At 42.0% G+C, this 25889-nt stretch overlaps 2 protein-coding genes across 11 annotated transcripts; one reads left to right on the top strand and one right to left on the bottom strand.

The window, feature by feature from the left end:
• Nucleotides 1–1812: 1812 nt before the first annotated feature.
• MTERF2 (mitochondrial transcription termination factor 2) lies at nucleotides 1813–8294 on the top strand. Of its 4 annotated transcripts, none has more exons than XM_026795938.2 (2): nucleotides 1813–1897; nucleotides 6263–8294. In XM_026795938.2, exons 1-2 carry the CDS (start codon nucleotides 1837–1839, stop codon nucleotides 7468–7470), a joined length of 1269 nt encoding a protein of 422 aa, XP_026651739.1. In that variant the 5' UTR covers nucleotides 1813–1836; the 3' UTR covers nucleotides 7471–8294. The 4 variants fall into 4 exon arrangements, with proteins under 4 accessions (XP_026651739.1, XP_074395397.1, XP_074395398.1 ...); XM_074539296.1 differs by lacking the exon at nucleotides 1813–1897 and adding an exon at nucleotides 2038–2169; XM_074539297.1 differs by lacking the exon at nucleotides 1813–1897 and adding an exon at nucleotides 2053–2182.
• Nucleotides 6791–25351, bottom strand: TMEM263 (transmembrane protein 263). Of its 7 annotated transcripts, none has more exons than XM_005491172.4 (4): nucleotides 25049–25242; nucleotides 21596–21657; nucleotides 16482–16551; nucleotides 6791–12746 (listed from the first exon to the last, which is right to left on the bottom strand). In XM_005491172.4, the coding sequence occupies exons 3-4, from the start codon at nucleotides 16543–16545 to the stop codon at nucleotides 12460–12462; spliced, it is 351 nt and encodes a 116-aa protein (XP_005491229.1). In that variant the 5' UTR covers nucleotides 16546–16551; nucleotides 21596–21657; nucleotides 25049–25242; the 3' UTR covers nucleotides 6791–12459. The 7 variants fall into 7 exon arrangements, with proteins under 7 accessions (XP_005491229.1, XP_005491228.1, XP_014125468.2 ...); XM_005491171.4 differs by having other exon boundaries at nucleotides 25035–25227; XM_014269993.3 differs by lacking the exon at nucleotides 25049–25242 and adding an exon at nucleotides 24603–24758.
• Between the last annotated feature and the right edge of the window lie 538 nt (nucleotides 25352–25889).

The raw sequence follows: 25889 nt of genomic DNA, 5'->3' as shown, positions 1-25889 counted from the left end.
GGTGGTGAAAAAATTCCTCCTGATGTCCAACCTGAACCTCCCCTTGTCCAGCTTGAGGCACTGTCCTCTTGTCCTGTCACAGCTTGCCTGGCAGATGAGGCCCCACCTGTCATTGACCATCAAGGTATGCGAAGGGCCCAGCCATGATTAGAATCCCTTTATACTTGGTCTTACACAAAATTTCTTTTTAAAAGGTGTAGTGGGTGGAGACTGAACAGCTTTTGAGCACTGACTTTAACAGCATAAATTATGATGAGTTTCTCAATATCACTTCGTTGTATGTAGAAAATCATATTCCATAGCTCATCATTCTGATCCAAGAAGAACATATGGGATCCTTGCTGCAACTCAGAGCTGGAGTAGTGTGGTCATTGTAAAGTCAAACATTGCTTTCTCAATTAATACAAATTACGTTCTTATTTAGTTTTTTGTTATCATTATATGCCAAATATTCGGTAATTAATTTTGAAATAAAAAAAACCAAAAAGGAATTCAGTAGTTAATGACCACTGTCCATCAAACTCATTTGAATTCTATAATTTTTGACCACAGTGAATAAGTAGATTCCTTATTTTCAAGGAAAGTAACTTCACAACATAGTTTTCATTTCAAACATTTGAATTGCTTTTTCATTCTCATTATGTGCCCTGCTAGTTCCCCACAAGGCTGCCACACTGAAGATAGCTCTGAATAAAGTTCCAGCATCAACCAGTCTGCTTGCTTGGGAATACTGAGGAGGAAACAGCCCTTCCTCACTGGACCTTATGGTATCATAAACAAAATGCATTCATGAAAACCATCAGTCTCTAAGCTGTTTGTTGCTACAGGCTAAATAACAATTGCAGTATATCATTAGCATATCATTATGTCAAAACACTCTTTGGGTCTCTATCTGGCCATTTATTGCCTTCTATGTGAGACAGTTTGTTCTTGACTCAGAAGTGAAAGAAAGAGCATATTAATGTATAATTAATATTGTATTAGGAGATATTAATATATAATAGATGCAGACTATATTAATTAAAATGTCAGATCTCAAGAGAAGAGCACTCCAACTTAGTTGAAATAGGAAATAGAATGAAAGTTAATCAAGAAACTCACACAAGTAAACCTCTCTACAGTGTTCTCATGTGAATAACTTTTTTAAACAATATTGCTAATTTAGCCCAGACTGTGATTACAAAAATGAAGAGAGTGGGGAGAAGATAGAAGGGAAAAAAGATAACATTAAGGCATGAAGTGAAAAAAAATAAAGAAGCAACTGTACAGTACATTTTGTGTTACAAATTAGAAGCTAATTTAGATGCACGTTTTTAACATCATTGTGTGCATTATATTCACAGACTTTGTTAACTGTTCTAGGAACAGCTGTTCTTTAGAAGACCAAGCCTGAACCCTGTTCCTAGACCAAAGTTTATTTCTATAGCATTTCTCTTCTTCATTAGCTCTTTTTTACAGAGCCAATAGAGACTACTATTGCACATGTAGCTGATAAAAGAAGGGTTCGTAGAGACAACAGTAGTGATTTTCAGTCTCTGAAAGATGTCATTATATAGACTTGGAGTTAGTTAAAAAATCCCAACACCTCTAGTATAATATTTCTAGTCTAGAAATCATTTATGTGACTACTGATTTGTTACTCTAGTTGAAAAAGATAAGTAGATATGGCTAAAAGAATAAGATAGACAAAGATCGTCCTCACCATCACAACTCAATGAACTTCTGAAAAGCCACCAGCAAAACAATATAAGACCAATGACTAAATGTGACTTTAATTATGTAATAAGGCAGTGGTCATATGAAGAAAATACACTGGTGTAAGGCAAGCCTCCCATCATGATGTCGGTGTTACCGAATCAAAAGGATCATCTGCTTCCATCAGAGCAAAGGCACTCAAGTATGTTCCGTCCTTTGCTATTATATCACTCAGAAATTATTAAAATATTTTTTTCCTATTCACCCCACTACTTCTCTCTGCAAGCTGTTTTACTCCAACGGCCTTTCACTTTCTTAGTGCCGGCCAAGCCTGCTTTGGCAAGCGGCGGAGGCTCGGCCGGGTCCCGCTGCGGGCCGGCCACGTCCTCTGCCCTGCGGCTCAGCCCGAGCCCCTCCCCTGCCGGCACCGGGGCGTGCAGCGCTCCCCGCGCGGCGGCGGCGGCGGCGAGGCGGGTGAGCGAGGCCGGTGAGCGCGGCCGGGGCTGCGGGGCTCGGGCCGCTCTCCGGCGGGCCCGGCCCCGGGGCACGGGGGGTGCAGGGCCAGCCGGCGTGCCGCTCGTCCCGCTCCGAGCGCCGGCGCGGCGCTGAGGGTGGGGCGGGCGGCGTGCTGGGGGAGAAGCCCGCGGTTCCGAGGGAAGCGAGGCGCGGGAGGGACCCCCGGGCACGGGGACCCTGCGTCGGCCGCCGGTGTCTGCGGGGGCGGGGATGGGCCTGCGGCCGCTGACGGGCCTGCGGCCGCTGCTCCCGTGCCCGCTGCAGGAGAACGTCCGCCTCCTTCCTCGCCGCCCCGAGCGGGGCCCAAAGGGGGCAGAGGGACGGCCCAGGTGGCCGGGCCGTGGCAGCGGGCTGTGCTGGAGACCCGGGCTTTGTCTGTGCTGAAAGCACCGCCACTTCATGACCAGTGGTTTAAATAGTGCGGCGCGTCCTTAAGCACTTTGTAAATGTCTCCTTTCCTAAATATAAGAAAAAGCTTTGTTCCCATGAGGAAGTTGAGCAGTAGAACAGGTAACTCACAGAGGCCGCTGGGCTCCATCCATGGAGGTTTTAAAGACCTGACTGGACAAAGCAGCCCGGATCTTGCAGACCCTGCTTTGAGCTCTTGAGGTCCGTTCAAATCTGGATTACTCTAGGGTCCTCTATATTTTTTTCTAGAAAGTTTTGTGTTGGTCCAGCATGTATTTTATAATAATTTACCTAATTTCCACCACTAATGCAAAGCAGGGATTCATTTTTTTGTACGTGTGAACATTTACTGTGCATTAATCTACAAAACTGCAGCCTCTCACCATTACAGATTCCTTGCCAAACCATTCAAACCTTGTCTACACTGCTCTCTTCTAGGTAGATACATACTCTTCTTGGTTCACTCAAAGTTCAGTCAAGGCATTCAGTAGTTTTATTTAATTCTTTATAGCCTACTAAGTTTCCTGTTATGAGAACGGTAGTGATCAGCAGTCATACTGTTGCCCTTTTTACTGAAAGATTTTGTGAACAGTCCAGCAGGAGTAAAAGTTTGGGTTTGCTAATTTTCAAAAAGTGATATTTGAGTCTCAAAACACTCATTCAGAAATTCACATGAGGGATAAATCAACCAGTTGATCATTGTATCTACTTCCTATAGATGATTTACATAGAAGTCTCATTAAATAATGAAACATCCAGCACCCCTTTACTCTGTATATTCAGGTGTCTGCAAGTGTGCTAGCAAGCAGGATCGCAGGTAACTGACATTCGGTCACTTCCTTATTGCCGTTCTAACACTTGGTGGTGAGAGGGTGCTGCTGGCAGTGAGAGCAAGCATCTTATCTGAGCTGGCTGGGTTTTTTCCTTAATCTCTCAATTGCTTTACAATCCCCACAGCAACCTAGTTAAGTGAAAAGTTACAGTGGGGTCTTGCACATTAGAACATGTATTAGATCCAACAAGAGCTTTGAGAGACCTCTGAATTCCTGAAAGCAGTTACGTCCCTGAAATGTGAATACTGTCATCTATGGACTTGGAAATCCATCAAGTCATAACTCAGATCTTGGTTTCTATAGAACACCATGACATTCAAATTCATTCATGTTATTTCACATGTTGTATTTTGCATAGGGCTTTTTTACAAGGGCTCCTAAATATCCCTGTCAAATGAGTTTTGGTAAATAAGCTTTTCCTTTCTTTTACACTATTCTGTGTTTCTGATGATCCTCGCTAACAACAGGGAAAAACTGACTATGATCCCAGGCATTTTTAGAAAATGTAAAGTTTCTTTTATGTGAATGTAACAACCATTCCCATGTCAGATTTTAGAAGAGCACAATTTACTATCTCAGAATATTTTTGAAGTTCTGTAATAGTAAAAATTACAGTATTTTAAGGGATTGCATTACTCACAAGGCAATTTTGTTTAACAGCACGATTACGCATTTAAGTAAAAGTAAGTCATGTTTATTTTTCCAGTTTGTACTTTGGAAATAATATTTTAACAACAAACTATTTTAACAACACTTCACTTTGCTGGCTGCTTCTAGCTAAGCTGAAGCATTAATGAAGAAAACCCTGATCCTTCAGAGATTTGCTTATTCTGACTGGACCCACTAAACTCAGTAAAACTACTCAGAGTGCTCAGACACAGGCAGTTGTGCCACTCCTGTGGAGGAGAGGTTTAGTTTGCAGTCACTTTTTCAGGACATCGAAAGGTCAGCACACAAAACATCTGTGGCTTACCTACACTTCCAGTGCTTCCAATGCTTTTAAGGTTACTGGGAAAAATCACTTGTTCTGTTGTGGGGCTTGGGACAGCATTTCTGAAGTCACAAGGTGTATGAAGACAAAATCATCAGCCTTGGGGTTCTGACACAAGCAGTGCATTAGGCAATTGGTTTTGCCTTAGACGTGTGAAATAACATTAAAGAACAAGTTATCAATAAACAGCTTCTGTTAATAACATAAGTGTGCATATAGGAAATGACATCATATTCTGTTAGTTTATGATGTAATAACATAACAATAGTCCATCTCAGAAGCAGCTAAAAACAATGTAAAAGCAAAGGTACATTCTCTTGAGACAAAGGATTTACCTCTGGAAAACATTTAACCTTACCTGGCAGCTAGAAAGAGAATCTACTAATAAAGTTCTCTAAACAAACCACATATTTTCTTAAACAGTGGGCTGTAAGGAAGATTCTAGGGCTCTTGTACAGCTGTACAATAGGTATGTTGGTCTGTTATGTAGAACATTGGACTGCATGGTCACAACAGTATTTTCTCTCACTAAAAAACAAAACCAACCAACTAAAAAAAAAACCCAAAAAAAACCCAACCAAACAAAACCTACACAAAAAAACCCCTCCTCCTCCAAAAAAAAAAAAACCAAACAAAAAAGCCCAACCAAAAGTAATTTAATAATGCTCAGGTTGGTACTTTTTGAAGCATACTATACTTAGGAAGAGGTGAAAGCAGCTGTCCAAATGTTCTCATTTTCAGTTTGAGCAGTTTTAAGCATATTACCAGCAGCAGCTATTTGCAGGAGTATTGCAGAGATCAGCAGTTCTCCCTTCCACAGTCGGTACTTCTAAAGGGTTGTTATGAAAACACCCCCCAGGAAGTTAAAGATACACTTAATGATATCTTTGTTAGACTGCTGTGGCTCCTTTGCCCCTGCAGAGCGGGTGACAGTGCATGTGGTATTGGCGATAGCTGGGCAGCCAGTTTGAGCAAAGGTGAGGTGTGGGGTTGGCCCTGTGGACTCCAGCACAGCCTCACACCTATTGCACAAGGACTCTGCCTGCAGAAGAGATCTGGAGGCAGAAGTAAGGCATTGGTGCAAGCAGCAGCTGTAGCAAAGTAGGTGTCGGAAGAGGTAGGTGAAGGCCTGGAAATGTTACTGTGTACTTGCCTCCTCCTCTAAAATACCAGGGTGGTTATTCAAATGCAATTAGCACACTCAGCTGCAGAAAAACACTTACATAAAGGTTCCTATGATTTTTTTTTCCTTCCTTAATTATATAAAGAATGATTTCAAAATGAAATTATACTGCAAAGTGCTGCTGAAGCAGCCCTGCATGGTAGGTCTCTGACACATGAAAGAACAACTCACACTCCAAATAATGCTTGAGAAGTTAAAGCAAATACATTCATAAGAACTAAGAGATTTAAGTTGCCATTTTTGTCCATTTAGTGGGATTGCTGTCAAATGAAATTGCATGAGTAATTTTCCTCATACAGTGTGAGTGATCTGTAATGCAGTCACAATGTTAGCTGCAAGAAATGGCCCACAGGTTAGAGCTTGTATGACTGCAAACATTGATATGGGCAGAGCACTGCCCTACATCAGATCTGTTGTATCCATCAGAATGTTAACCTTTCTGTGACATATCCATCAGAACATTAACCTTTCAAAAATGGTCTTTCCCCCGCTTTTGTGTGAAAGCTGGATTTTGCACTAATAACAAAAAACACTCTGGAGAGCAATTTCTTACACCAGTTATGTCTGAACATCAATGATTCTGACCATTAACTTGTTCTTTAAATGTGTTTTCTTACGGTTGTTGTGTCTCCACAGGACTGACTTCCATGATGCTGAGAGGAGTTGCTCACGGTGCAAAAGAAACATTCACTCTTCTGTTGACAAGATCTCCGAGCTCTAACACGGGACTAAAGTTTTCATCAGCATGGCCTGACGTAGCAAACAGAAGCTTCCTAATACATTCCAGTTACACAACTGATACCAAGTCAAGAGAGAAAAATAAAAAAACCCTTGAGAATCTCTACAGTTTGTCAGTTGACATCACGAAGATACGCAGACTGAAGGAATGGGTCCTTCTCCAGGATGTGGCCTATGTTAAAGAAATTGCTGGTATCTTACAGGAAATGGGAGCAGATGAGACCACTGTAGCCAGCATTATAGAACGCTGCCCCGAGGCAATTCTTCGCACCCCAGCAGAGATAAATGCTCAAAGAGCTTTATGGCAATTAGTATGCCAGAATGAAAAACAGCTAATTAAATTAATAGAGCAATTTCCAGAGTCCTTTTTTACTACTGAGTATCAGCAGAACCAGAAGGCAAACATACTGTTTTTTCAAGAGCTGGGACTTAAGAATAATATAATCACCAGGTTCTTGACAAGTGCACCCAATATTTTCTACAACCCTGTTGAGAAAAACAAAAACGTGATAGAGACATTACAAAGAAATTATTTAAATTTAGGGGGCTCTGAAGCAAATATGAAGGTCTGGATTCTAAAGCTATTGAGCCAAAATCCATTTATTTTATTAAATACTTCCACTGCAATCCAGGAGAACTTGGAATTTCTCCAAAAGAATTATTTCACTGACCAGGAAGTTCTACAGCTGCTGTCCAAACTTAAAGGCTTCATTTTTCAACTTAATTCTACCACTATGCAGAAGAGTATGCTTTTCTCCAAAAACATCTTCAAGTGCAGTGATCAAGAACTAAAACAACTAGTGCTGAAATGCCCAGCCCTTCTCTACTATCCTGTCACAGTTTTGGAAGAAAGACTTGAAGGACTACTGAAGGAAGGAATTTCTATAGCACAGATAAGAGAGACACCAATGGTGCTGGAATTGACAACACAAATTGTTCAGTATCGAATTAAAAAGCTCTCTGCGTTAGGATATGATATAAAGAGTGGAAATCTAGAAAGCTTGAATGGTACTAAAAAAGATTTTGAAGTCACTTATGGTAAGATACAATCAAAGAAGGAGAGACCAATTTTTAATCCTGTTGCTCCTCTACACATTGAAGATTAATGTGAATGCTGTACTTCAAGTTATGCAAAAGCAAATTAAAAGGCAAGTTGATTATTTGAGAAGAGATGGAGCAAAAGCAATCAAGACTGTAGTCTTACACTGTACTTTGTTCAGGAGGGGGTCTTAGATACAACTTCATTCTACAATCACAGTATTGTAATATCATCATAGAAGTTACAGTTATGATAAAGGTTGCGTTTTTCTAAGAGTACCTCAGATGTGACATTTTCTTACCTGACAGGGCATTAACTGCCTTAGATTTTCAGCTCTGTCACTGCACAGTCCAGCCTGTGGTAGTGATTAGCACAATTTTTATCTGAGGAAGACAAAAGGAAGATGATTTTTCCAGCGGTGTTCATCAGTCAGGTTTGCTGTCTTCACGAAACGCCCTTGGAGTTCTTTTCCTTATTGCTGAAGTAGCTCTAGCTCCTGGATCCTGACCTGCAACAAACTCGATTTCTTGGACAGCAAAGCCCTGTTCTGAGAACAGGGGCTGGACATAATATTTTTTTATTAACTCAGACCCTAGTATCTTTGTGTACAAACCATAATGCAAAGAAACTACAAGATGATAACATTTATATTTCTGAGATTTCAAAATTTACTTATTTTTTCAAATGGTGTGGGAGAGAAAGAAATACATTTATTGCTATTGTATAGTTCTTAATCTCTTCTAGCAAGGTTTGGCAACAAGACAGATTAAGGAGAGACTCAAGTCTCAAATGATGGTAGGAGAAAAGAGAAAGTTATGCTTTTTTATTAGGTGCAACAAAACTCTAGTCTGTAAACCACTGGTGATTAAACATGACTACCAGATTTGCAAACAGCTGCAACAGTTTCTAAATATATGGGTGACACTGCTTCTAAGGTAACACCATATGACAATTGGCGACAAGTGCTGGCTTTCAAAATAGTAACTATCAGACAGCGTTTAAGTTCTCAGGGGATTTGATTTCTTCTCATTTATGGGCTGTGAATGATAATATAAAACAGTAGCACCACTGACAATCACCTCAATAGGATTAGGATCAGTGATTTTATTTCGCAGACTTTCCTAAGTAGCTATTCCACACACATTCCCTCTTGACAGCAGAATAAAAGCCAGCTACACACCACCCTCATTCCAGGCATTCTTCAAGGTCATTTTTAACACACATCTTGGCAGCAAGTCCAGACCTCCATTTCTTAAAATGTGGTTTGTAATTGCTGAAGAAAGCTGGTATTGAATTACTGGTCCAGAGGGTGGGCTGCAAGTTGATGAGTTTTTATAGTCTGCCACGTTATCTGCTGTGCACTGGGGAGGGGCTGGGAACACCTGGTAGGAGCAGTGCAAAGGTCCCAACAGCTGAAGGTGTCACAGTGAGCACTCTGCAGGCACATGCAGGCGTGACAGGCGTTTCTGGGGGTCAGTGGCACTCCTGCAGGAGCGTGTGCCACACTGGCAGCAATTCAAAAGGGGACATATCACAGCATGAAAAAAGGCAGTGGTACCAGGCTGTGTCTATGCTGACTCTTCCAAAACTCATTATCGTTTTTTAAGAGGGAAGACAGCTATATTAAAAATTCACAGGAACTTGCCTTTGTCACTTTCAGACTGTCTTTCCCTGCTCAGGCATTAAGCAGAGCACAATTTTATCTGAATTTAAAAGCCTCCTTCCCCCAGACACAAAGGGGCATTTCAGCTCTCCAAAGCCCTTCTAACACAACCTGTAACTGAGCCAGAGACCCAACTGGTAGCTTAAGAGGAAAAGGAAACCAAGACACACAACAGTGTTTTCCCTGAATATTTAGCTCTAGAATTTCTACAGGTACCTGTTTTTCACAAAGTTCTTGAAACAGCTTATTCCCATCACTTAAATTATTTGCCATGCCAACAGAACAGGAAAGGGATGTATTTCCTTAACCAAGTCACAGCCAGAGTTACCACAAACTCATTTTGTATTCTGCATGTTCCAACTTCTTTTTCCCTTTGAAAATAAAAGCATTCACAGAAATGCTCCTCTTCTACTAGATGAAAATTCAGTCAATCCTTCATTCCTAACTCTATCCTGGGACCTGTTTCTCTCTTCTTCATGGGATTCATTTACAATAAAACCTCAGGAAAATTCCCAATCACCAAAACACTGTATTGCTGAAATCCTCATCTTTTGTTACTCACAGTGACTGTGGACCAGCCTGTGAGTAAGCCTTTCACTACCTAGAGAGAGCAGTCAGGCGTACAAGCTGCCTTCATAAACATCTCCCCTTTTGGAACAGGGACTGGGAGAAGCAAAGTGAAATACAGCTACCACAGAAACAATCCCAAGACAAAAGAAAAGCCTCACTCCCCCAGAAGACTTCAGTTCCATATTCCATTCAGCTCACTACGATCTTAAAACTGGATATTCCCAAGCATAATTGACCAGGGGAAAAGAAAATTAGTGCAAAGGATATTGTGCTGTGTCTGTGCCTAGCTTACACACTAAAGTTAAAGATTTTGTTAAGAACTGGTTATTGCTAAGTAGACACAAATAGAAGACAGTCTGGAGCATGGTTCTATGGGAAGATTTATACCTAAGTATGCCTTTCTCCACAAAACTAAGGAAGCTTTCAAATGTCTGAAACAGCAACAATTTAATGCTTCACAGGTGCCAGGACAGAATGGGAACAAGTTTTTAAGATGAAGCAAGTTTCATAAGTGAATGGAAAACACACAGGATACAGGAAAAAGCTCTTTGAAAACTAAACCCATATGACATGTAAAAGTTTCGGTTTACAAGACTCAAAATAATAGCTACAGGATACGTTAAGAACAAGATATAATGGAGTGTTGGCAACTCCTTACATACCTAACATTGCTTATCTCTGACCATGCTTGTTTTGCTGCAAGTTTCATAGTTTACAATTAAAGAATTTAATAAAAAAATGGGTAGGACCAGTTCAACATTCCCATTTACAGAAAAACTATTAGGAAGAGTTTGGTTGAGTGTCACAAATTATCACTGTGCTCCAAACAGGTGATTCCTAAAGAGTTTAGTGGCAGCACTTGGGGGATGTTGCTACACTGGAAATTGCAGGGGAGCAGACCATACTAAATTATATGCTGCAGCAAAATTGTCTCTGGTATCCAGACTAGCTCATTTCTAGAGCTAACTGGTACTTCTAGACAATACTATATTCTATACAATTTGCTTTTGACTATAAAATAATTAGTTAAAGTCTTCCATTTGTTGCATCAACTTACCTCATTTCCCCCTTGCAGCAGATCAGAACCAAGCAGCTGGTGTATCTAACAGAGGAGCAGATGTCATTTCTTGGGTTTTTGCGCTCCCCACTGCCCCAAGTTCCATGCTTACAAGTATCATGCTTCCAACATATATGATTTCTGATATAAAATAAAGTTGTTGCAGAGTGCAGTTGATGTACCAATGGCTCAGAGAGATTGGGTGACTACAATACCATAATTGAGACAAGGTGTACTTTCAACACCCATGAACAGAGGAAGAAGTTTGACAAGTGATATGTTTTGGGTTTTTTCATTTTTAAAAAGTCCCCCCCCCATATAACCACCTAGTGCAACCACAGCCACTGAAAAAGTAAGTGTACAAGTTCTCCATAGAAACAAAAGTTTTTCAAAAATACTGCATACACACCATGAACAGATGCCTCCCATAGGCTTCCAAAGACATTACTTATTTTTAAAATCAGTACACAAATAAAAGATCACAAATGGTTTCTATTTTAAGGCAACCTCATGCTGTGTCATTACAAGTGCATTTTGCCTCACACGCTGCAGAGGATGTACAGGTGTTCCCATCTGAGGTGTAAACATTTGGAATCTGTCAGTATACATATTACTTGAATCATGTTGCCTTTTTTTTAAGGCCTCATCTACTGTTTTTGGTTTGTTTTAAATGAAAGTATTGCATTTTACTCAAAAATCAAGGTGAAAAGTACAAGAAATCTAGTGAAAATTTCCTTGCATTTGCTTAAACAGAGCAAAAAGCTAACCTGGTGTATCACGGAGTTAAGAGAACAGCTTTGCTAGTTCTTCAGTGGTTTCCAGCTACACAAGAATTCCTAGCAAGTTAGACAGCTGTGTTAGATGACCACAAACATCAGCCCATTTTCCACAGGCTGTCATTTTTTTCTAGTGTTTATAAGAACTTTATTAGAAGCAAGTTCTCACTTGCAGGAGATAGATGCATATTATTAAATACACCTGAGATGAAGCAATCACATTTTCAGTAAAAACTGAGAAAGTTTCAGATATCAGGATTTATAAAGAGCCTAAAGCTCATTTTGTAAACTGCACTGTAACAACAGGACAGTTCTTTACACAGCTTCACCTAGTAAAAAGAGATTTTCTTCTAATAAGGCATTAAGTTAGTTTACTCTTTATGATTCTTTCTACCACATTTGTTAAACTTTTCCACTTCTATCTATCTCCCATTCTCATTTCCAAATTCTGCACACCTCCAGTCTCTTTGCTACAGTCTTCGCTGTCAGAATACAGTCAGGGATAGTTTACAGGCTGCCTGCAAGTACAGGTTCAGAACCAAGACTGGGTATGTCCAACAGTGCTTTCACACAGCTGAAGGATACTTAGCAGGAAGATGTGGAAACCACTGAGAACAATAACTGTCATCTTGTTGTATCAATGGCATCACAGAGACTACTGAATTTCTACATTCACATTTTAGTCCAAAACTGCAGAAGATGTACAGTAAATGACTATTCAAATATGTATTATTCCTTCAGATACACTCACTTCTATAGTTATCAAGTGTAACATTTCACCAGATACAAAGCTTCAATCTAGGCTCTAATAAATCCTCATACGCTGTGCTAGCCATGCTTCTGTCCTTTTCAGATGAAACTGAGTTACTTGCACAACTCGTTCGAAGATGAAGTGTCTAAGACACATGGCTTCTCATGGTCCCAATCTTAGCAGATTTTAATGCCACTGATGCAATATTCTGGAGAATTGAGTATGTCTCAGTTTTGGTTTTAGTCAGACTTGTCCTTTTTCTTTCCTGTTAAAGGCACTTTACTTGCAACAGCAGATCCTACAGCTGTAACGCCTCCAGCTACAGCAGAAACACTTCCTTTGACTAGACCCACTCCCACGGAAGGCACAGATGTGACCGCTGTTTTGGTAATTTCCAAGCTCTTCCCTCCAATCCAAGCAACACCTCCAATCGTGGCACCAACAGCTCCCTTTGTGACACTGAAGAGGCCACCAGTCACACGAGAAAGCATGCCAGCCTGCTGCTGTGGGTGATCTTTGAGTGACCCTAAGGGAAGGAACAACAAGCAAATCAATTTCAGCACCAGGATTTAAGCATTTTCAAAAAAGTGTTACTCAAAAGTATTTCCTTTTCTAGCCTAACAGCCATTGCATATAGTCTATACTAACCTTGCAGGCTGCTTTTTTGGATGCTCATACACCTAGTTCCAAATAACAAACAACAGGGAAACCAAGAAAAGAGCAAGTGGAACCACAGTGGGCAGAGCTAGGGAATAAACAGACATGAAATAAAAAGGTGAGGGAGTCAGGAGCAGAAATAACATGCTTGGAGGAGGACAACTACTCTAGGAGGTAGCAGGAAAGAAAAAAACAGCTCTAGAGGCACGGGAGACCTCTGTCCAGCCCTGCCACACTTGGTTGAACAGATGATCTGTCCCCAGTGCCCTCACTGCCCACAACTTGCATCCAGAGCACACATTCCAAGAGTCATGTCCCAGCACTCATCTACTACAAGATGAAAAGTAGGGTGAGCAACTTCCCATGCACTGCCAATACGTTTGTGATGGTGCCAGGACTGACCTAGGACTCAGAATTCATTAAAAAATTGTAGAGGTCAGAGTTCCTATGTGCGTGTCTGGAATAACTCAAGCAAAAGGTGCCACCTAAATTAGAGAATTTTCTACAAAGTTGACAAAAAAGGAAAACAAGGATACAGAATCGTGAAACCCAAAGGAGTTGAAAATACTGAAAGTCCTTCCAGCTCACACTAGTCTCTTAATTAAGAAATTGATATAGATTATAGAAAGGGTAATGGAAACTGAAAACATAAATGACAGCCATGTAATACTCTTGCTGGTTTATTCTAGGCCAGCAGCTTTCAACATGGACATCTCTAGCAAAAATGCATTGCCAACACAAACACACAGAGATCAGAATTTCTATTTACATAGAAAGTCTTTAAAGCATCACACTCAGGAGGAAGTATGCAGAGTCTGCCATAAAATCCAATGTCTAGGGTTTATTCACTAGAGGATTCTTGTGACCAGACTAATAGAACTTGTAACAAATTTGGTCAGAAACTGTTTCACTTCCACTTAACTGGTTCACTATCATCAGGGTGAAATAGGCAAAAAGTTTCATCCCTCTGAATTTCAAGAACTGATTTCACTGAATCAGAACTGATGTAAGCAAAAATGATCCATCATAACTAACTTTAAAAATAATAAGAGAAACAAACAAATGTAACCTTTATGTATTTGTCTTTACCTTACTTCAAGTAGCCAGTCCATTGACATCTACTCTATTTCACAGGTGTAAATACAGAATGTGATGGTGTATAAGTAACTTCTGGTAATGGCTGGCACATTCCATTTCCATTCTATTTGCACCATCCATGAGCTCTAGCAAACATCCAGCACTGCAGAGTTTTATTGCCAGTTGATTTCGTTCTAGGACACACAAGCTTGGTCTCCTTTTTTCTAAAGAGTATGTTTCCAAAGAATACCAGATCCTGCCTAAATCTAAGGAGATTGGCTCAGTCATGTAGACATGGTGCTGATAACACTAAGGTTGTGGGTTGATCACATGGGCCCTCCATTAAGAGTTGGGCTCGATGATCCTTGTGGGTGCTTTCCAACTCAGAATATTCTGTGATTTATGGAGTACTGAGAAACTGACACAAGTTCCCTATCCAGGAGTTGGCTCTACCAGGCCATCTTGCAGCCAGCTTCCCACTGAAAGGAACCCAAGAATGAACAAGAGTTTGAATGAACGTCGGTTGCAAAGGTTGGAGCCGCTCTCAAGGCAGAAAATATCACATTAGAATAGCACTACTCATAAAAAGCAGGAGCACAAAAGCATCTTCTACACATTCTTTGAAGCCTTTGGGCACCAAGCTTGTTGAGCGTGATTTGAACTAACCAGAACTATTTCTATCTTTAAGAAAAACTGCAAATTAGTTTTGGAATTGAGCCTTTCCACTAATGAGTATTCTGGCAGCCTGTTCAGGAAGATGATTTTGCCAGCATTGAACTGGTATCCTTCCATCCACATTTGGCTATCTTTCTATGATGGTGTAAGTGTGTCATGTATAAGGCCTTGCACAACATTCAAAATGGGGTTGCTTTCCAAGGGTATTCCAGTATTTTAACTAAACTCATAAGGCTTGAAGAGTGCAGGTGAATCAGAACCAAAAGGAAAAAGCCTCTTCAAGGATGGAGTTTATGTTAAGATGAGCTGTGCTTCATTCTACTCCCTCTAACTACACCAACTTTCTCCATCTATTTAGACTTTATATTCAAACTAGTTATTGTCACACCGAAAGAAAAAATGTGCAGAAGAAAGCAAGTCTTAGCTGCTAACAGATTTTAAATAAAATTTTGGAATAACCAGTGATCATCAAATTCTGCTGTTATGCTCTGAATCTGAAAACCTAATGAATATTCTAGAAGGATAAAAAATGCCCACTGCCCTATTCAATAAAGAATTGGTTCTATTTTTCAGACTGCTGTTCACTTTCTGTATATGTTGTTTAACATGCATCAAACACAATTAAACCTTTAAGGCAAAAAAGCCCCTAACAACTAAGCAAACAAAACCCAGCCTTAAAAATCAGACTTGAAGGTAACACATTAAGGTGTAGTTTCCAATCAGGCATTTGCTATCAGAAATGCTTCTGGGACCTTAACACCAAAAGCGCAAGACTTTTTGTCCTCACACCATGCTATTATAACAAGTATAACAGAGCTGAAGAATTTCTGTGCTATGAAAACCTATTTTCCCTTTCCTCTCATCTTCTTCTACTTGTGTTTCTTGCCTAATAGTTGTTAAGAATAGAGTGAGCTACTCGACTTCAATCCTTTCTGCTACAGTTAGTGGACAATACTGTTGTTCAAATGAAGTATATTGCTTGGTTATACAACATATAAAAGCTGAGGTGAAAAAAAACCCAGACCAACAAACAGAACTTTAAAAGGCCATTATAAACTGAAAAGCAATGAACCAAGAGGAATCATGACTCACCGACCTCTACATCCAACACATTTGGTTTTAAAGCAAGAGCAGACAGAACACACATAAGAACACGTTTTTTTACATGCCAAGAATGGCTTTTGATCGAGTATATTTCCAGTCACATTATGCAAACAGGACTCTGCTCAATCCTGCCAGTCCACAGCTTAGAAGAAACTCTGCTCATTTGCAACTGCATTTCCTCTGCAGATCTAATAACCAATTTAATATTCAGCTGGTTCAGGAGACTACAATGTCACTGCATTAACGAAGTCAAGTGCGTGCTTGATTTTATGAAACCATGAGATTGTGAACAGTTGGAACCACTGTTAATTGTATGATGGACAACAGTCTCCAGAAGCAGTAATGAAGTTTTATTTTTTTTTAATGCATCTTGCATAAAAGTCACATGCACTATGAACAGAGCAACGCGTCCAAAAATGAAGCTGGGCTCTTTATGTCTCACATAATGAATAGCAGAAATAAATGCCCATTAGATCAAGTCATATCTCTGCAAACTAATCTGCAAATTAAGTCCTTCAGTAACTGTCCATCTTCTCTATAATTTATAGGTACAGTTGTTTACTCAAGTTATATTCAGTGGCCTTTTTGTAATCAGGATAATGCAGAAGTGAACAATAATCCAGGCCCATCTCACCCCAGGGTTGGTTTGTTTACTGTTATGTAAAAGAAAGTTGAAGTGTTCAGCTTGCAGATCCATTTTTAGAGAGAACTGATTGATTTACTCCATTTCATGAAAACTAATGCATACCTTCTGGTGGTTCATCATGAATGTTGGATGGGACTTCCTGTTGATTTTTGTCCGTTTGATTCATTATTGCCTGAAAAAAAGAAATTCACACATGCTATTCATCTTTTCTGGCAAAGCATAAATGTAATCCATTAATCCAAAATTCAAGTAGATTAAGTTCCACAAAGATAACTTCTTGTTCATTATTAGACAAGCTAGCAGGTCCTGTCAAATTGCTCCTATTTTTATTATCAGACTGTGCTTTTGCATTCAACTAGGCTCAATACTTAAACTTTATGCTTGGTGAGAGCTGCCACACCACACCAAGTGCATCTCAAAAAGCAATCAAGAAGATAGCAAGTAGGAAAACAAAACACCTACTGCCATACAAGAGCTTATGTTTAAGTACTGAAAAAAAGCCTAGTGATCATAGAGGAGATGGCCACTAGAGAAACAAGAGCAGCATGCCTGTGAGATCTGCTAGTACTTGGAAAGCTGTTTAAAAACACCAAGTCCTTGCAGCATAATTTGAACAAATGCCATGAAAAGAAGATGGAAGCACAGCAACAGAAACACACGCTTTATCTTGACATGGAACTGCATAAATGGTGTGGTGGAAGAAGCAGACCTAAACTGTTTTAACTCTATACAAACTCTCCAATGGAAATATTTCAGGGAAGATTTCTTTACATTAGAAGCTGTTTCCTAGAGGAGTTCTAGAGCAGCAGTCCCTGACAGAGGAAGCATTAGAGAAAGCTCAATCAGCAGCTCTGATTATAGAATTTTTTCTCTGGAAGGGAAGAAAGTACTAACCAGTCCAGGTTTCCTTCCTGCTTTCCTCCCCCACCAAAGCATGCCTTGATATTAAGTCCTGCCTCCTCCCGAGTCCTCCTGCTAATCTTGCTTTCCCTCCTCAGCAAGCACCAAGGTCAGAAAAAGGAAAAACAAGTCACATTACACCAGTCAGCATGCTTCTCTCTTTTTGCCAGTGACCTCTTAGTTCCTTTCCCTCTGCATAAGTCTTTAAATAATTTCATTTCTTCCAGGAGTCAACAAGCACCACAAAAATAATTCCTGCTTCTCTTGCTGTGCCCAGATCTCTTTGTACATGCCCTGGGTGAGAAAGCAGAGGCTGGGATCTGAAGAAGGAATGTGGAGGCAGAAGCAGGTGAGAAGACTCATCTGGAAAACAAGAGCTAAAATCCTCACAGTATTATTATGAAGTTAAAACATCACACTAAAAACTGGCACCCACATACTAAATCATAGACCTTTGGATGAGAAGCAAGCCTAAATTGAATATTAAAGAGTCCTCCCAATCAGCACTAAGGGTATCAGTTTAGGGCTCAGAACACACAAGAAGCTGAACAGGAAAGCAAGCAAAAATACCTACTACTGGGATGGCCAGTTTGATGGAAATGCTGAACAAGTGCCACTCAAAAGCCAGAAATGCAAACATGTCAGCTAAGAAATAGGAAAGGATCATATGATATCCCGAGCTGAGAGGAAACCACAAGGATCACTGAAGTCCAGCTCCCGGCCCTGCACAGGACAGCCCCAAGAATCACACCATGTACCTGAGAGCATTGTCCAAACACTTCTTGAGCTCTGCCAGGCTTGTGCTGTGACCACTTCCCTGGACAGCTGTTCCAGTATCCAACCACACTCTGGGGGAGCCTTTTCCTAATATCCACCCTAAAACTCCCTTAAACAGCTTTATGCCATTCCCTTGGGTCCTGTCACTGATCACTACAGGGAAGAGATCAGTGTCTGCCCCCCTGCTTCCACTCATGAGGAAGTTGTAGAGTAACGACACATCAGGATGGAAAACACATGAGGGCTAAAAGACAATTTAAAAAAGTATAAATTATAGAACTCCTTGTTATTCTTGTTGTTTTATTTAATCACAAATAAGAGGAAGAAAATTTAAAAAAAAATAACCTGACCAATCACAGGGAGCAACTGAGGATAATCAGGTTCTGAGAAAAGATGCAAGCTGAAAGAAATACAATATTCATCCTCACTATGTGAGGTTCCATGTAGGTTTGTTGCTTTTTTCCAACTTGAAATAATATAAAGCACTGTAAGAAAGGGTAGACAAAAGAAACTGACAGGCCTGACATTATTCAATCAAGATATCTCTATCAAGATGAAGCAACTACATTCCTAATTAACATCTGGCCATTTCAGTCATGAAGATGATTACCACCAATGCGGAAAGAGTTTAAACACTGCCTTAGGCAAAGTCCTAAAAAGAGTAAAATACAAGCCAGAACCTAGCAAGTCTTAATTCAAACAAAGGAATGAAAAAGTGATCAAAACAGTTTTAAAGCAGACCCGAGACAAATTAGTAAAGCCAGAGGTAAATTATTTTTTATAAAGAACTACCTCCATGTATTTATTTGTATCTAGACAGGATGTAACTCCTAAAAGAACACCAGATGAAATTGCTTGTTTGAGCTTCAAAATGTTTCTGTCAACAATCCCACAAAAGAGATTCAGAAAAGTTATTTAATCTTAAGAGGACAAAGAAAACACTGTCAGGGATTATCAAAAAGTTTAGAGAGGTGTTGGAGTAAGGTACCAGTTTCAGACATAGGTAGAACACTAGAAACCGTCACAAGACTTCACACAAGGTTTAGCATTTTCTGCTATTAAGAATGTACTGAACATAGCAACACTAACAGCAGATACATCCCAGATGAAATCCCTAGAATCTGTTTTACATGACATAATACCAGTATTTAATTAAAATAAGATTTGTCCAACAGGAAGAGTTAGAGTGGCAGACAAGATAGGTAAGGGATGCTTTCAAAATTCTCCACCATCTGGTTTAGACTGTCAGATTTGGTTTCAGCTCCTGCAAAGCTAAACGAGCAAAGCAATGTATTGGCAGGGGGATTTCACAGAAGAGTTTCTAGTCTAGTTTAAAAGTACAGTAGAAAAAAAAATAGCAGCACATATAAAATCACAGCACTATATACAAAAAGCGGTTAAGATTAGGCATTCCTTCCCATTACCTTTCCTAGAACCTCATGGTCACATAATTGTTGATCCCAAGCTTTTCCTTAAAAGTTAAATAGACATGCTTCACTCACTTGCATCTAGACAGACCCCAGTGGTCTCTCTTCAGGCACTGGCAACCTGCTGCTATCAGGCTCCAGAAGTCAATGGAGAACTACACACACCTGAGAACAGCAGCTAAGGCAAGGAAGTCATTGCTGGTAGGACTGAATTTGTTCTACACAGAAGAGAGCCTTCAGGGGTTTTCAGATCAGAAAGCTGAAAACTACTGTTTGACGGGTGGTTTTACAGGTGCCTGGAAGCATTCCAGGGATGTTAGGTGAGTGGCTGGACTGGATGATCTTGAAAATCTCTTCCAACCTTGACGACTCTTTGATGCTGCAAGAGATATGCCCTACCAGCCTGTACTAGGTTTTATTCACAGTTCTATGATATCAGGGCAAGTGGAAACAGAATCACATCGCTGTCAGAAAAGTCTCACAGCCTGACCCAAAACATCATTTGGCACACAAGATCTTGCAAAGCACAATTCACGTCCTTTTGTTTTTCTATAAAGCTCTCCAGGGAATCCTAGAGAATCAAAACCAGGATCCAACAAAGAACTTCTACAGAAAATTTTCATATATCTATGTTATAGTTTGCATTATGCATCTTTGTATCCAATTTAATACCTCAGGAGACTTGAAAGGCTCTGAAAAGTGATGCAAAAAATGCTGTGTACTAAACACAGTGCAGCATATCTGGTGAACAGGATATGCACAGAAGCATGTTTTAAACCTGGCTCCCTTCCAGAGACTTAAGATGAGTATTTCTATTGACTGGAGGTCAAAGGCCTGGAATAACCACTTGGTGGCAGATTACTTCATCCAGTCTTCAGAGCAAAAGGGCAGGAAAAGAACTATTTTCCTCAAAAACTGGAGATAGATTTTACATAATACTGTGGAGGTAAAAGCACTCAATGCCTCCTTTGTCTATTAAGATCTAGGCTTGTATGTCCCGCTTTACATCAAAAAGTCTCCCGGTGACCAGACTGCAGTGTATCCTAAGAGAAGGTCCTGTTCAAGCTTCCCACTGAAGATGCATGCCCACGAAGAAGAGAAAGCAAAGTTCATGAGACCCAACAGAGATTACAACTCAGCTGAAACCAAAGACAGCGACCTAGAGATGCAAGTGTAAGACTTTTGTGCAGAGGTCAGTCATTCAGACATGCTATAGGTTAAGGAACTTTGGAAACTTGGAAGCTGCCCATTCAAAGTCCCCACTATGCACTGAATCATAAGTTACAACGATTACCAGTACCGCAGATGTACGCAACAAGGCAAAGATTTATCAGAAACCTGAACTTTGGAACTCTCCTCATAAGTCTTCAGAATCTTCTTCAAAGTACAAAGACCGGCCAAAGAAAAAGGGAAGAAGAAAGCAAGCAAAGAGATCTTTCTTCTGCATTTTCATCCTGTGATGCCAAATTCACTTGTGTCACTGCAGAAAAGCCTCCAGCTTCATTTAACATATTCATTGAATGATGACATGGAATGAGGCAGGTCTCCATGAGGCCCAGAAAAACTCATACGGACATTCATGAAGCCAAAATTTATCCTATCATTGGCACACTCCACTTTCCTTCTTCATCTGTGTTTTGTCTTGCCGAGAAGCGGAAGCAAACCCAGATCTTAGAACAGGGATAAATGTAAACTACTTCAACTACTTCTTGGGTTTTTTTCCCTGCGTGCTTATGAAGATTCTGTCTATTGTCTATTCATTCAAGAGATATGAGATAACTTCTCATCTTTCTTAACAATATATTAAAATAAATTGTAGCCTTCATACAAAAAAATTTAAAAAATAAAGATCAAAGTCACTCAACTGATTTGAAAGGAAACACACTTCCATACTGTCAGGATTTGAAATACATAGAAAGTTTAAATGTTTTACACTGTGGCTAAAAAAAACAAAAAGAATGAAATTGTTTAAAAGAAGGTTTTTAATTCAAGAGCTATTTGTAACATTAACAGTGTTTCAGATCCGGAATGAAAGCACCAAGAAGCTCTAGAAGTAATGGCATAGCCACAAGTACATTCACATCAAAGCCAATTGAAATAAAACTTACTCACCAAATATATTTCTTTGTGAAGATTACTAGTTAGTTGTTTCCACGAAAGTATTCTGCATACACCTATAAGAAAGGAAGAATATTAATGACATCTTATGGACCAGTGACTGTCACATACCTGACATGAGTGTACAGTAGGAATCAGGAATACAAATCCCCACAGTATGGAAGAAGCACACTTGGTACAGCCTTAAGATGCCACAGTTTTAGAAATTTGTCACCAAGACACCAATTCTTCCTGGGCCATGAAGATAATTTTACTTGCTCCATGTGCTGCCATAAGGACTGCTATGAGGCACAATAATCCATGTTAAGACACAAATGCTCCTTAATGAGCCTGCAGTTCTTGGACAGTAATTTGTGTGAAGTTTTAGCCTTCCATTGAGAAGTGGGCTCCAATCATTACAGATGTGTGTAACTTCCAAAGTTTCAGCCGATGCTCTTGGTGTCTGACTTTAGAGACAAAAAGCCCTTCTGTCTCAGCACAACAAACCTGGCCCAAGCAGCAGCCAGTGAAAACTGGCTTGTTTCAATGCCACTACTCAGATATTTGTGGGTAGCAATGAAACAACCCAAGGATGGGACCAATTTCAGCTGGCAGCTTAATGCTGCTCCAGACGGCTGCTGCAGCAGCAGCCAGTGCTGGAACTTCCACCTGACAGAGCTGCAAACAAAGCCATTGCCCCGTCTTGTTCCACCACAAAAGAAGTTCTCTTCCTTCTGGCTACAAGCTGGGCAGGTAGAAAGCCTGGCTACAGAGCTGATGGAAAACAAACAACCCTTGCCACATGAACAACTCTTTACCTCTTTCAGCAGCTGTAGCAGATTTCTGAATGAACCTGATGTACTTCACGTACACGGAAAAAAATATATTTTTAGGTATGATAGTTTAAGAATTAAATGTTTGGAAGAGCAACAGTTTCTACTCTCCAAATTAAACAAGGAAATAATCCTGAAGCCAAAAAAGGTAATCCCACCTATGGCTGCTCTTCAGGGTACAGCTCCAAGCTGCACAATCAACCCCTCACTATCAGCTTCACTGCCTTACTCCTAGGATGGAAATGTCTGTTTCAGTCTGTTACTGCAAGGGAAAGAGTTGACTGAGCTTAGCAAGAATCGTCAGTGCTAACAGCACTAAAGTACAAAAACAAATCCAGGCATGTAGAAAACATGTAGGTAAAAAGCAAGAGCACAGCTAGTATTTCAAAATGCCTTCAGTTTAAAACTCAAGTTTCAAAATTCAGATTTATATACAAAGCAAGATGAGCTTGAAAGCAAGTGTGCTATGAAAAAGAGACTGCATTTTCAAGTAGAGACCACAAGAAGTTGATCAGAAGCTTCCAGGTATGAGCTACAACTTATTTCCAAGCCAACAGCATGATGGGCTACAGCTTCCTCCAAAAGAAGTTGCTGTAAGTAATGTACATAACAGGCTCACAGTATGCAGGGAACTGAACACAGCTGGGAAGGTAATGCAACATATGGGTATTAAAAACCAAACACACCACGATTAAAAGCAAGAGAGTGGTATAATATCTCCTGGAAAAAAAACCCTTAACTCTGCCCAGGACATTACTATAGTGTATCTACCCTAGATGGAGAATGCACCATTTCTCCATCACTGTCAACCAAAATATAGATCACGGTCCAGAAGAGGTCCTACAGAACACCTGATGTTGGCAATCAAGTTTTCTCTGACGCAATGATTTACAAGATACAAAATCAAAGGTGGCATGAACCAGAATTCCCCTTTTCTAGCTCTCCAAAACTGGTTCCTAAGAAGGAACCATTTTACACATGGTAAATTCCAGTAAGGTGCAAGGCACAGCTTCAGAAAGGCCATGAAAACTCCATTTTACAGTTCTGTCATCCTCTGCCTCCTCCAAGCTCAGTTTTCAGAAGTGCCTTCCCCATTTCTTTTAACACTTTCCTAAAGCCTGAGCTCCAGATCAGTTTTGGATCTCCTTTTCGAGAAGACCCTCAAAGACAAAACTGGACTGTGCCTAAAGCAGCTTCTGAATTTCCTTGCTACCTCTGCTAATAAAATAGTCTTTTCCCTAGCATCCACCACCTCTCTGTTGGCACCTACCTGACATTTAGACCTGGTCACTTGCTGGACAAGGATCACTTTTCAGTTTGCACTTGTGCAGCGCTGCCCATTTCTACACTGAGGAAGCAATACTAACTTCTCTGAATATTTAGCCACAGTTTAAAAGAAAGCTTTACATGATATGCTGGATAATATTTACTGAGCAGTCTTAAAACTGATGTGCATACAAACCAGTACCCACATATTAAATTAAGCAGTCTTGTGTGTACCCCTCCAGTTATACAGAGGCATCCTGCCTGAAGCAACGCAGTGGAAACACTGAAACATGCTACATGTACTTGATATTTACATTCGTTATGGAGGGACATCCAGATTCAGAGTTCTCATTTTCACCTCAATTCAATGAACAGAAGGAAGCATTTAATTGCATCCAGAGGCAGTATCTGCAGTTCATACAATGCCCAGAACCAGGCATAGGGCTAAATCAACTTGCCTTGATCTTCAGGCCACACCACATAAACGACTAGGCTAGGTTAATGTGGAAAGCTAAGCCAGTCCCAAACAGTTCACAAAAAACCTCTTCATATGCTACTCCATCAAGCTAGACTCGAGAGACATGGATGAAACAAAGAGCACGTTACTACAGCAAACATCTGAACACTGCAAAGTTTAAAAAGAAGAAAACCCGAAAGACAGCTTCTACTGGGTCGGAAAAATTCTCGAGGGAAAACAAGACCATCCAGGAGCCAGGCCGAGGCGAGTACGGCTCCTTCCGCTGCCCTCCCGCCCAGGTGGGGGGACCGCTCCTCCACGGGCGCCCGGCCCAGAGAGGGTGGCAGCGGCAGGGCAGAGCAGAGCAGCCCCCCTGCCCTCGGTCCCACAGCCAGGAGCCGCCCCCCCCTTACCCTCTGGCGGCCAAGGCCCCGCAGTCCCCGCCGCTTCCTCCCCTCGCCGCTACCTGCGTGCCCGGCGGAGCTGCGGAGGCGGCCCGGCAGCGACTCCCGCCCATAACCCCGGCCGGCCCGGCGCGGGCACTGCCGGCATCTCGGCGCAGGGCGGCGGCACTGACGTGGCAGCCAAGGCCGCGGCGGAGCCGCTACGCCTGGCCCGGCCCTCCCGCCCCGCGGAGCCGCGGCAGGCAGCACAAAGGCGGCCGGGCTGTGCCCGCGCCGGGGGCAGGTGGCGGCGGCTCCGCATCCCTGACCCGCCTCTCCCGCCAGCGGCTCCGCCGGGGCGCGCCGGGTGCTCTCCCGCCTCCTCCCCTGGAAGTTCCCCTTCATCCACGGGGAGGCAGCGAGGGCGCTCCGGGGTTGCCCGGCTGGCGGTGGGGCCGGGGGTAGCGGCCGCTCATCCACCCATCCATCCATTCATCCCTCCCTCTCTCACTCACCGCACGGCACTCACAGCTCGCTCGGCCCGCCCGGGCTCGGCTCAGACTTTACTCCTCTGCCCGTCCCCGCTGCCGACGTGGCGCCCGCAGACCCCGCCCCAGCGCCCGGCGCGGCCCCTCGGCAGCCGGGGGGCGCCGCCGCTCCCGCCCCCTGCCCGCCCCAGGGGTGCCGGGACCCGCCGGCCCCCGCCTCCTCCGGCGCCGCCGCCCGTGCCCTCCCTCAGAGGGGCCGCGCCCCCCGAGGGCCTGCGCAGGCCCGGCCCGACGCCGGGGACGCCGCGGGCTCGGGGGCGCCTTCTTGCTCCGGGGCCGGGCACCGAGGTGGAGGAAGATGCGGGGTAGGGGCAGGGCTGAGGAGAGGAGGGACGGGGAGCCGGCGTTGCTGCAGCTGACCGAGATGCTTCGGCGTGCAGGAGATTGGTTGGCTTGGGGCGCTTCGTTGGGCTGGGGAGCGTCTCGGCAGAGGGGTCCTGGTGAAGAGATGACCCCTTGGGGCACCCTGCCCGTGCTGTTGGCACGACGGGGAGGCTGCAGAAGTCCGACACAGAGCTGCGCCCAGTCCTGTGCCAGCGGCATCTTGGGGAGCCGCGACACTAATCCTAAGGATCCGGGTTTATGTTAAGCAATATTTGTATTGCACCCTTCATCCCAGCTACTATTTTGAGTGAGCTGAACTTCTCACATGGCACCTGTAGAGAATAAAGGTGTGGTAATCATGGCTTTATAGGTAACTGCACCAATGAGGATAGCTGGGGAAAGATGGGTTTTCTGATGTTCACCCCCTTCTTTGAGACCTCTCCATGTACATCTGTAAGGATCCCTGGGGAGGAACAGTCACTCTCAAGTTTGTTAGAC

This window comes from Zonotrichia albicollis, chromosome 4 (genome assembly GCF_047830755.1).
Source record: "Zonotrichia albicollis isolate bZonAlb1 chromosome 4, bZonAlb1.hap1, whole genome shotgun sequence".
Taxonomy (NCBI): domain Eukaryota; kingdom Metazoa; phylum Chordata; class Aves; order Passeriformes; family Passerellidae; genus Zonotrichia; species Zonotrichia albicollis.
Note: the sequence above shows the minus strand (reverse complement) of the source record. Positions and strands in the feature narration are given on the sequence as shown.